Genomic DNA, 12,011 nt, shown 5'->3' with positions numbered 1-12,011 from the left:
CCCACCTCCCCCACCTCCCCCCACCTCCCCCACCTCCCCACCCCCCACCTCCCCACCCCCACCTCCCCCCACCTCCCCCACCTCCCCCCACCTCACCCATCTCCCCCACCTCTCCCCACCTCCCCCCTCCTCCCCCCAACGTCAGGAGGGGAGGAAAGCAAATTGAAAGAAGTGTGAAGCACTGCTTGCAATGGAAGCCGTGTCGTGTGAGATGTGGGACGGCCGGGCTGCCAGTGGACACTGGATTAACTTTCCTTTCACTTGGGCCTGGGGGATCCGGTTACTGCAATAATAGCTGTGGACACGGGAGATGGCTCAGCTCAGCGAGACGCAGGGCTTTCCCAGAAGGCCAGCCCTATAAGGAGAGGTATTCCTTCTCCATGCTTACCTCTGATTGGTGCCCTCTTGTCCTAACATGGCTGTGTCTATCTCCCGTGCGCAATGCTCAATCTCATTGGGTTGCGCTGATGATATTTCACCTTGAATGGGCTGGTAAACTGAGCCTCGGCCCATCTCCAAATATGGAGTGTGAGAGTAACAATTCCTTCTGGAGACCTGTGACTGGGGCAAGGCTGGGCTCCCCCGTGAAGTATAAAAGCAAGAGGTTCACAGAGCAGCTCATCCTACCTCCATATCACCTAGGCCTCTCGCTCTCTCTCCTAGGAGCCGGTAAGACCCAGACTCTCGCTCTTTCTTGTACTGCAGGGGACACGAAGGGAAAGGATCGACGGGGTTTTAACTTGGAGAGGGCGAGGAGACACCAGGAGAAATACAGCAGACAGAAAAGCTCAGCGGGGAAGATGGAGAAATCACCGAAGGAGATGCGGGAGAGAGAGTAGGATCGAGTAAACCGGAAACAGAAAAGAGAAGAAATTATTTAAATGTTTAAACAGATAAAGAGAACGGGGACAAAGGAGATCAGACAGTGGGAGAAAGTGGAATTAGGAGCGAGACAGCGTGAGGGGTTTGTTTAATGCCGGACCGGTTCATCCAACCTCTGCATAGGTGGCGATCGTTAAAATCAGAACGTGTATCCACTTCCCACACTGTCTCTTGTGCATTTCTGGTTTGTCTGAGGCTGGTCCCTTGTCCCAAGTGCAGGGCGAATGACTCCAGACAGTCCTTGGCATTCCCGCCAATGGGCTCAGAGCCTCCGCATAGTGGGAACCGGGATTCCGCTCCTCCTCGACACCTGACTGAGCAAACTGGGACTCTGCACCATCCCAGTGTCCTGAAAAAGTATCCTCACTTCCCGTCCAGCCTCCCATCCCAGCAACATGGCTTACTCCCTCTTTCAGATGGGAAAGCCGGATGCGCCAGGTTCTATATCTTTCTGCAGCCGCTGTCAAAGCTATTGGTTGTTAAATTAGCCAATTGGCATCCCAGCACCTTTCCCCTGTCCCCTCAAGGCCTTGCTTGCAAGATGGGGCAAAATAACTGGGGCACTGCCCGCAAGGGAACTGCATTCCCTTCTCCCCCTCTTTCCCCGCTCTCTCCCTCTCTCCCCCCACTCCTCAACCTTCTCTCCCCCTTTGTCCCTCCCCCTCCCCCTCCCCCTCCATCCCTCTTCTCACCCCGTTCTCCTTCTCCTCTCTCTCTCGCTCCCTCTCCTCTCCCCTGCTCTCCCTTTCCCTCTCTCTCTCTCCCCCTTCACACCAAAGCTGTTCCATCGAAACCCAAAGTAACCGCAGGAGCCATGCCTGGTGAGAGCAATGTGAATAGCTAGTTTCGGAGCAAGTCTGGGTTAAAGTTGGACTGTGCCTGGGGCCATTTTACCTAAAGACGATTGAGTGAAGGAGGGATCAGACCTTGTCCAGCCGGGGCCCTGGGAGTCTCGCCTCACCGCAGTTGAGCTGCCCTGCGCACAGATTGACTATCAGTGAGTCAATTTAGGGGGTGAGGAGGGGGAGAGGAGTGGGTGGAGAGAGGAAGAGGAGTGGGTGGGGGAGGGTGGGGAGAGGAGGGGTGGGGGAGGGTGTGAGGAGGGGGAGGTGAGGAGGGGGAGAGGAGGGGGTGAGGAGGGGCTGGGGAGGGGAGGGGAGGGTGGGGAGAGGAGGGGTGGGGGAGGGGGTGAGGAGGGGGAGAGGAGAGGAAGAGGAGTGGGTGGGGGAGGGGGAGAGGAGGGGAGAGGAGGGGGTGAGGAGGGGGAGAGGAGGGGATGGGGAGGGGGAGAGGAGGGGGAGAGGAGGGGGTGAGGAGTGGGTGGGGAGAGGAAGAGGAGTGGGTGGGGGAGGGGGAGAGGAGGGGAGAGGAGGGGGTGAGGAGGGGGAGAGGAGGGGATGGGGAGGGGGAGAGGAGGGGGTGAGGATTGGGTGGGGAGGGGGAGAGGAGGGGGAGAGGAGGGGGTGAGGAGTGGGTGGGGAGAGGAAGAGGAGTGGGTGGGGGAGGGGGAGAGGAGGGGATGGGGAGGGGGAGAGGAGGGGGTGAGGATTGGGTGGGGAGGGGGAGAGGAGTGGGTGGGGGAGGGGGTGAGGAGGGGTGGGGAGAGGACGGGTGGGGGAGGGGGTGAGGAGGGGGTGAGGAGTGGGTGGGGAGTGGGAGTAGAGTGGGTGGGGAGGGGGAGAGGAGGGGATGGGGAGGGGGTGAGGAGTGGGTGGGGAGTGGGAGAGGAGGGGGAGAGGAGGGGATGGGGAGGGGTGAGGAGGGGGTGAGGAGGGGATGGGGAGGGGTGAGGAGGGGGTGAGGAGGGAGTGGGGAGGGGTGAGGAGGGGGAGAGGAGTGGGTGAGGGAGGGGGAGAGGAGGGGATGGGGAGGGGGTGTGGAGGGGATGGGGAGGGGGAGAGGAGGGGATGGGGAGGGGGTGAGGAGTGGGTGGGGAGGGGGAGAGGAGAGGGAGAGGAAGGGGTGAGGGGTGGGTGGGGAGGGGGAGAGGAGGGGGTGAGGAGGGGGTGTGGAGGGGTGGGGGGGGAAGAGGAGGGGATGGGGAGGGGGAGAGGAGGGGATGGGGAGGGGGTGAGGAGTGGGTGGGGAGGGGGAGAGGAGAGGGAGAGGAAGGGGTGAGGGGTGGGTGGGGAGGGGGAGAGGAGGGGGTGAGGAGGGGGTGTGGAGGGGTGGGGAGGGGGAGAGGAGGGGATGGGGAGGGGGTGAGGAGGGGTGGGGGAGGGGTGAGGAGGGTGTGGGGATGGGGAGGGGGTGAGGAGTAGGTGGGGGAGGGGGTGTGGAGGGTATGGGGAGGGGGAGAGGAGGGGATGGGGAGGGGGTGAGGAGTAGGTGGGGGAGGGGGAGAGGAGGGGATGGGGAGGGGGTGAGGAGTAGGTGGGGGAGGGGGTGTGGAGGGGATGGGGAGGGGGTGTGGAGGGGATGGGGAGGGGGTGAGGAGTAGGTGGGGGAGGGAGTGTGGAGGGGATGGGGAGGGGGTGTGGAGGGGATGGGGAGGGGGTGTGGAGGGGATGGGGAGGGGGAGAGGAGTAGGTGGGGGAGGGGGTGTGGAGGGGATGGGGAGGGGGAGAGGAGTAGGTGGGGGAGGGGGTGTGGAGGGGATGGGGAGGGGGTGAGGAAGGGATGGGGAGGGGGAGAGGAGTAGGTGGGGGAGGGGGTGTGGAGGGAATGGGGAGGGGGAGAGGAGTAGGTGGGGGAGGGGGTGTGGAGGGGATGGGGAGGGGGTGAGGAGTAGGTGGGGGAGGTGGAACGGTTTCCAACAAGTTCTGCTCAATCCCCCGCCCGAGCCACCAGGCAGATGCTCAATATGGGGTCTCTAGTGAGGCTGGGGGAGCCTGGGGAGGGGTTTGATCACTCAGTGGGGAGGGGCGGGGGCGGGTGCTCTGTCTCATTAAGAAATCTCCGTGTGAGTTCGACATATTTTAACTCTCTTTTCCTTCCCCCCCCACAGAAACCCAACACCATGTGCGACGACGAGGAAACCACTGCGCTGGTCTGTGACAATGGCTCCGGTCTGGTCAAGGCTGGCTTCGCCGGTGATGATGCTCCCAGGGCTGTCTTTCCTTCAATCGTGGGCCGACCCAGGCACCAGGTAGGCTCCTACCCTTCCGGTGTTAACCGAGTTACATAGAATCAAACAGCACAGGAGGAGACCATTCGGCCCATCGTGCCTGTGCCGGCTCTTTGAACGAGCTCTCCCTCCCATCTCTTTCCCCAGAGCCCTACAAATTCTTTCATTTCAAGTATTTCTCCAATTCCCTTTTGAAAGTTACTATTGAATCTGCTTCCACTGCCCTTCCAGGCAGCGCATTCCAGATCACAACAACTCGCTGAGTAAAAATATTCTCCTCTCCCCTGGCTCTTTGCCAGAGTTGAGATGGATGAATCATTCGACTCCTTTAGCACGATGAGTATTTGAATCCCGAGAGATAATGTGAGGTATCTAATTATAGAGCGGTGATTGGAAGTTGTCTAAAAGGCAAAGAGCTGGCACATGTGTGGAGTGAGTGTGGGCACTGAGTGAGCAATCTGCAATGTCTCACCCACCGTTGCTTTGCTCTGATTCCAGTTCACCTCCCACACCAGCCCGCTCACATCTCGCACTCTGACTTTCCCACTTTTATTTTTTCTTTCGGGAATTTTCCAGCTTGGGACAAATACATGTTTTCTGATCAGAAACTCAACCGCGCGTTTCTCAACTGGAAATGTCAGGTTGAAGATTTTGAGAGGCACAATAAAATGTTTTAAATAACGAAAGGTTCATGGAGGGAGCACTGAGAGGCTGAGGCGCCTCCTGAGAGACCTTCTGCTCCTCGGGGAGAAGTAGCCCGCTCCTGTAACACAGAGACCAGCTTTCTGATAGTGCTAGATTGTCAGACCCGACTCTAATCTGCTCCTTATCCTGTTCTAGGGTGTCATGGTCGGTATGGGTCAGAAAGACGCCTACGTAGGAGATGAGGCCCAAAGCAAGAGAGGTATCCTGACTCTGAAGTACCCAATTGAGCATGGCATCATCACCAACTGGGATGATATGGAGAAGATCTGGCACCACACCTTCTACAATGAGCTGCGCGTGGCCCCTGAGGAACATCCCACCCTACTCACTGAAGCCCCCCTCAACCCCAAGGCCAACCGGGAGAAGATGACCCAAATTATGTTTGAGACCTTCAATGTCCCCGCCATGTACGTCGCCATCCAGGCTGTGCTTTCCCTGTACGCCTCCGGCCGTACCACCGGTACGCTTGCATTTTTTACTTGAAATTGTTCGATTTAAGAAAAGTAAAAGGGCGGGTGGGAAACTTCAAGTCATTAACCCTGAAGTGCTGGCTCGCCTGTCTATCAGCAGTCCTCTTCCTGCCTTGGTGCCTCACCCAAGGGCTATGCTTCACATGCAAAGCCCAGACGGTGAGTGCCGCAGGCTGTTCGACTCTGGAGGGCATTACAGCCGAACCGGTCCTGCCCTCGCTCGATCTCTCCAGGATCCCACTGTGCAAGTTGGGGTTCCCCTGGAGAGCAGGCAGGCATTGGAAGCTTCCTGCTGAAGGTGGGTTTGGCCTTGGTCAGGTTATCTGAGTGGGAAAGCAAGCTATCCCGAGAATTAGCCTTGATTGTACGATCCCCCTAGCCCCGGAGCGACTACGAAGCAACATTGAGGGGGATGTCCGTCAGATGGAGCTCCCATGCCCTCAGGTGCAGAGGGGAGTGGTTAAAATCTCGCCCCTTCCCAAAGTCTGAAGATGAGGAAAACATCACATTATCGTACTTTGACCTGTGTCTGACCTTCTTGCTGCCGTTGCCTCTCCTGTAGGTATTGTCCTGGACTCTGGTGATGGTGTGACCCACAATGTGCCCATCTATGAAGGCTACGCCCTCCCTCACGCCATCATGCGTTTGGACCTGGCTGGTCGCGACCTGACTGACTACCTGATGAAGATCCTCACTGAGCGCGGTTATTCCTTCGTCACCACTGGTGAGTGAAAGTCTGGTGGCACCAGGACCAGATCCTGTGGTGCCCCAGGACACACCTTGTTCCGGGGATGGGGTGGTCCTTTCGCTTTGTGTTAACCTCCTTGTTTCTGCTCGTTACAGCTGAACGTGAGATTGTCCGTGACATCAAGGAGAAACTTTGCTACGTGGCTCTGGACTTTGAGAATGAGATGGCCACTGCTGCATCCTCCTCTTCTCTGGAGAAAAGCTATGAACTCCCCGATGGTCAGGTCATCACCATTGGCAACGAGCGTTTCCGGTGCCCCGAGACCCTCTTCCAGCCATCCTTCATTGGTAAGAACTCTTTGTCTATCCCGGGGCTGGGCCATTCCGTGAGCCACTCTGATGTCCGTCCCATGGACTGAGGGTGGGTCCAACCGGCACTTTGCCCAAGTCAGGCTATTTGGTCCTGGGGGCATTGCCTGAGCCTGATCCTTGACCTCACCCCTAGTGGGGCTACCTGAAAGCGATCAGGAGCAGGAAGCCAGGCTGATGGCAGTGGCCTTACCCATAGCTCGCTCAGCATACACCAGGGATCAAAGCCAACACACACTGGTCTGTACCACAGCACCCAGAAGCCATTGGGCTGCTTTTGCGGGGGAAAAATACAACGTGACCACTTTTATTTTGGAATCTCAATTGTCAAGTAAAATAAAATGAAGAGCACAGCTAGTTCCAGAGTGACTGTTGGATTCGCAATCTTTAGAATCAGAGCCCAATCATGTTCCTGTCAGGGGTGAGTGCTTTTAATAACTGGCCTCTCAAGCACCCATCACAACTAGCATTGAAGGCAGGGGGGAAGGGTTAAAGTAGACCACCCCCACTCTATTCCATTGGTCCCTGGGATGGTAGGGCATTGACACCTGTCCACAGCCACTGCATCTCACCCTAGTCCTTTCTCTTCTCTCTCATTATCCCAGGTATGGAATCTGCTGGAATCCATGAGACCACCTACAACAGCATCATGAAGTGTGACATTGACATTCGTAAGGATCTGTACGCCAACAACGTCCTGTCTGGTGGTACCACCATGTACCCTGGTATCGCTGACCGCATGCAGAAGGAAATCACAGCCCTTGCCCCCAGCACAATGAAGATCAAGGTAGGTAGAGGTTTGGGGAGTCCATTGGCTGTTGATGCTCCTTGCTCAGCTGAGAAGACCCATCAGCATCTATAGGAAAGGTTTATCTGGGCATGGACCTGCTCCACCATCAACATTGCTCTGTCCAAGATAGTGAGCTGGACTCCTCTCAGCTGATGCTTCTCTCTCCCTGGAAAATGAAATCATTCAATGCTGTCTTCAGAGCTGGGAGGTGACGATACCTATTAGCCTCGACCTGAAGCAGTAGTCCTGGTCTAAACGACACTGCATCATGTCTCAAATATGCTCTTCGTAGCGTTAATGGTCGTCCATCTCAGTTACTGTTTGTGGGACATGGTTGGGCACAAAATGGCTGCCACGTTCTACTACATAGTGACAGTGACTGTACTTTAATTTTAAAAATGCTAGCGACTGCATGAAGCATTTTGGGAGGTGTGATAATGCAAAGTCCTTCCTTCTTAAAGCCGTGAACTTGCCTTGTAAATGTTAACTGTACAAACTGCTTTGCAATGAGCTGCCTGTGACAGAGTAAAGACATTTTCTCTTGCTTTCTCTCTCTGTAGATCATTGCCCCCCCTGAGCGTAAATACTCTGTCTGGATTGGAGGCTCCATCTTGGCTTCCCTGTCCACCTTCCAGCAGATGTGGATCAGCAAGCAGGAGTACGATGAGGCCGGTCCCTCTATTGTCCACAGGAAGTGCTTCTAAACAATCTCAGCCCCATGCAGCAATCAAAGGGAGTGAGTTTTTGGACAAAGGCAATCCATCCCTTGTCCTCTGGAGGTTTTTTAGTGTGCTTACAGCTCTAATCTACACTGCACTTGACCTGGCTTCCAACCAAGGCACCTTGAGAAGAGGGTCAGACTGTTCCTCGTCACGTCTACCCTGGACTGAGATGTGCCCCAGTTTGTCAGTGTTCTTTGTTTACGAATCTTAATCGACAATCAGCGGAACTAAGCACAGCCCTAAACGATATCTTAACACTCCTCTGTAAATGTCTGTCCCTTTATTGTTTTGTTCAAGTCCCTGTTTTGTTATTTATGAACATTATTTTTGTTCTCGTCAATAAAAAAAACAGATGATTCTCTGATTGTTGAGTGATTTTTTCCCATCCCCCAAGTATTGATTGTCAGGCCGACTGGGTGGGGTCAATGGGTCAGACTCCTTGGGTCTAGGCTCCAACCTGGGATGAGAGGCTGCCTCAGTGCAAGCTCTCAGTTTCCTTGCCACCCTGAGCCAGGTTCCTAGTCTGGGACAATGAGTTGTGACGTTCCCACCCGCCCAAACTCCTTTCTGCTAAGATGCTGCCAGCTTATCTCTAGGGTCCCCTCGCTGTGGCTAATCCACCAGATGGGGTCTTGGAGGAGACAAAGTCTGGTCATCTCACCAATAATATTATTCAGGCCAGGTGCCTTAGGAAATGTGTCATAGATGAAGCAAAATGTACAAATGGCAAGAATTTAATTAATCTCACATAAAATGTATAATAACACATTATTAATCCATCAGGCAGCGACACAGACACCTTTAAGAACATAAAACATAAGAAATAAGAGCAGGAGTCGGCCATACGGCCCATCAAACCTGATCCGCCATTCAATAAGATCATGGCTGATCAGCGACCTCAGCTCCACTTTCCCGCCTGATCTCCATATCCCTTGATTCCCCTAGAGTCCAAAAATTTATCGATCTCAGCCTTGAATATACTCAAAGACTCAGCATCCACAGCCCTCTGGGGCAGAGAATTCCAAAGATTCACCGCCCTCTGAGTGAAGAAATTCCTCCTCATCTCGGTCTTAAATGGCCGACCCCTTATCCTGAGAGTATGACCCCTGGTTCTAGACTCTCCAGCCAGGGGAAACAACCTCTCAGCATTTACCCTGACAATCCTCTTCAGAATCTTGTATGTTTCAATGAGATCACCTCTCATTCTTCTAAACTCCAGAGAGTGTCGGCCCATTCTACACAATCTCTCATCATAGGACAGCCCTCTCGTCCCAGTGAACCTTCATTGCATCGCCTCCAAGGCAAGTATATCCTTCCTCAGATAAGGAGACCAAAACTGTGCCCAGTACTCCAGGTGTGGTCTCACCAAGGCCCTGTACAATTGGAGCAAGACTTCCTTCCTCTTATACTCCAACCCCCTGCAATAAAGGCCAACATGCCATTTGCTTTCTGTGTTTCTTGCACGAGGACACCCAAATCTCTCTGAACACCAACATTTGAAAGTTTCTCACCATTTAAAAAATATTCTGTTTTTCTATTCTTCCGACCAAAGTGAATAACTTCACATTTCCCTACATTATACTCCATCTGCCACCTTACTGCATTAACCCTAACCCTAACCCTCACTTAGTCTATCTGCAGACTCTATGTTCTCCTCACAGCTTACTGTCCCACCTAGCTTTGTATCATCAGCAAACTTGGATACATTACACTCGGTCCCTTCATCTAGGTCATTAATATAGATTGTAAATAGCTGAGGCCCCAACACTGATCCTTGCGGCACCCCACTGGTTACAGCCGGCCGACCTGAACAAGACCCGTTTATCCCGACTCTCGGTTTTCTCTCCGTTAACCAACCCTGTGAGCCCTGATCTTGTGTAATAACCTTTTATGTGGCACCTTATCGAATGCCTTTTGGAAATCCAAATATACTACATCCACTGGTTTCCCTTTATCTACCCTGCTAGTTCCATCCTCAAAAAACTCGTCAAACACGATTTCCCTTTGATAAACCCATGTTGACTCTGCCTAATCATGTTATGATTTTCCAAGTGCCCTGATACCACTTCCTTAACATTGGATTCCAGCATTTTCCTGATGACTGATGTCAGGCTAACTGGCCTGTAGTTCCCTGTTTTCTCTCTCCCTCCTTTCTTGAATAGCGGTATTACATTTGCTACCTTCCAATCCGCTGGGACCGTTTTAGAATCTAGGGAATTTTGGAAGATCAAATCCAATGTATCCACTATCTCTGCAGCCACCTCTTTTAGAACCCTAGGATGTAGGCCGTCAGGTCCAGGGGATTTGTTGGCTTTTAGTCCCATTAGTTTCTCTAATACCTTTTCTCTATTTAGATTAATTACGTTAAGTTCCTCACCCTCATTAGACCTTTGGTTCCCCACCATTTTTGGTCTGCTTTTTGTGTCTTGTAATGTGAAGACAGATACAAAATATTTGTTAAACATTTCTGCCATTTCCTTATTCCCCATTATAATTTCTCCTGTCTCAGCCTCTAAGGGACCAATGTTTACTTTTGCTACACTCTTCCTTTTCACATACTTGTAGAAGCTCTTACAATCTCTTTTTATATTTTGTGCCAGTTTTCTCTCATTCAATTATTTCCCTTTTTATCAGTTTTTTGTTATTCTTTGCTGGTTTCTGAAACTCTCCTAATCTTCAGACTTACTACTATTCTTGCAACATTATAAGCTTCTTCTTTCAATCTAATGCTATCCTTAACTTCTTTAGTTATCCACGGATGGATCACTTTTCCTGTGGAGTTTTTGTTTTTGTTGAGAACTATGAAATATTTCTTTAAATGCTAGCCACTGCTTATCTACCGCCATACCTTTTAATCTATTTTTCCAATCTACCTTAGCCAACTCGCCCCTCATACCTCTGTAATTGCCTTTATTGAAGTTTAAGGCTCTAGTTTCGGACTTAGGCAAGTCACTCTCAAACTTAATGTGAAATTCTATCATATTATGATCACTCTGCCCCAGAGGATCCTTTGCTATGAGATTGCTAATTAACCCAGTGTCATTACACAATACACGATCTAAAATAACCTGTTCCCTGGTTGGTTCCATGACGTATTGTTCTAGGAAACTGTCCCAAATGCATTCCATGAACTCGTCCTCCAGACTACTTTTGCCAATTTGATTTGTCCAGTCTATATGAAGATTAAAGTCCCCCACGATTATTGCATTACCTTTGTTACAAGCTCCTACTATTTCTTAATTAATATTCTGTCCAACAGTATAGCTACAGTTAGGGGGGCCTATATACTACTCCCACCAGTGTTTTCTGCCCCTTGTTATTGTTTATCTCCACCCATACTGATTCTACTTCCTGATCTTCCGAGCCGAGATCCTTTCTCTCTACTGTGTCATCTTTTATTATCAGGGCTACTCCCCCTGCTTTTCTATTCTGCCTGTCTTTTCAAAACGTCAAGTACCCTGGAACATTTAGTTCGCAACCTTGGTCACCTTGCAACCATGTCTCTGTAATGGCTATTAGATCAAACCCATTTATCTCTATTTGTGCCATCAGTTCATCTGTCTTGTAATGAATGCTTCGGGCATTCAGATAAAGAGCCGTTAATTTAATTTTTTTAACTATTATTTCATGCTTTGACCTTATTCTCTGCTGCACTGCTACCCTTCCTGTAACAGTCTGCTTATTTTTACCCAAATCACTACACTGCTCTATTTAAAAATCCGACAAACCTCCTGGTAATCGATTGCATCGAAAATAAACAACAATTGTATACACACACACACACACATATCTCCCTCTCTCACGCTGCCTCTATCACAGCCAGGGACACAGATGCCCAATTGAATGATCTCTTCTCCAAACAGAAGTGACACTGCTGAAACACCATCCAGTGAGCAAACCTGATCCTAACCCTAACACACCCGACTCTAACCTTAACCCTAACCATAATGCACTGACCCTAACCCTACCCCGACCCCGATCCTGACCCTAACCCCGACCCCGATCCTAACCCTACCCCGACCCCGATCCTGACCCTAACCCTGACCCCGATCCTGACCCTAACCCTGACCCCAATCCTGATCCTAACCCTGACCCCGATCCTGACCCTAACCCTGACCCCGATCCTGACCCTAACCCCGACCCTGATCCTGACCCTAACCCTGACCCCGATTCTGACCCTAACCCTGACCCCTATCCTGACCCTAACCCTGACCCCGATCATGACCCTAACCCTGACCCCGATTCTGACCCTAACCCTGACCCCGATTCTGACTCTAACCCTGACCCCTATCCTGACCCTAACCCTGACCCTGATCCTG

General features: G+C 52.2%; 1 protein-coding gene across 1 annotated transcript; it reads left to right on the top strand.

Annotated features, from left to right (window-relative positions):
* Positions 1–563: 563 nt before the first annotated feature.
* Positions 564–8,051, top strand: LOC147121887 (actin, alpha cardiac muscle 1-like). Its single transcript, XM_085982417.1, has 7 exons — positions 564–669; positions 3,830–3,970; positions 4,790–5,114; positions 5,687–5,848; positions 5,968–6,159; positions 6,786–6,967; positions 7,531–8,051. The coding sequence occupies exons 2-7, from the start codon at positions 3,842–3,844 to the stop codon at positions 7,672–7,674; spliced, it is 1,134 nt and encodes a 377-aa protein (XP_085838543.1). The 5' UTR covers positions 564–669; positions 3,830–3,841; the 3' UTR covers positions 7,675–8,051.
* The last annotated feature ends 3,960 nt before the right edge of the window (positions 8,052–12,011 follow it).

The sequence above is a fragment of the Somniosus microcephalus genome, chromosome 3, assembly GCF_052327205.1.
Source record: "Somniosus microcephalus isolate GS21.2 chromosome 3, FLI_Smic_1.0, whole genome shotgun sequence".
Classification (NCBI taxonomy): Eukaryota; Metazoa; Chordata; class Chondrichthyes; order Squaliformes; family Somniosidae; genus Somniosus; species Somniosus microcephalus.
Note: the sequence above shows the minus strand (reverse complement) of the source record. Positions and strands in the feature narration are given on the sequence as shown.

Coding starts and splice junctions, on each gene's coding strand:
- LOC147121887 (XM_085982417.1), top strand. CDS start 3,842: ATGTGCGACGACGAGGAAACCACTGCGCTGGTCTGTGACAATGGCTCC. Junction 3,971..4,789: donor TGGGCCGACCCAGGCACCAG/GTAGGCTCCTAC, acceptor ATCCTGTTCTAG/GGTGTCATGGTCGGTATGGG. Junction 5,115..5,686: donor CGCCTCCGGCCGTACCACCG/GTACGCTTGCAT, acceptor CCTCTCCTGTAG/GTATTGTCCTGGACTCTGGT.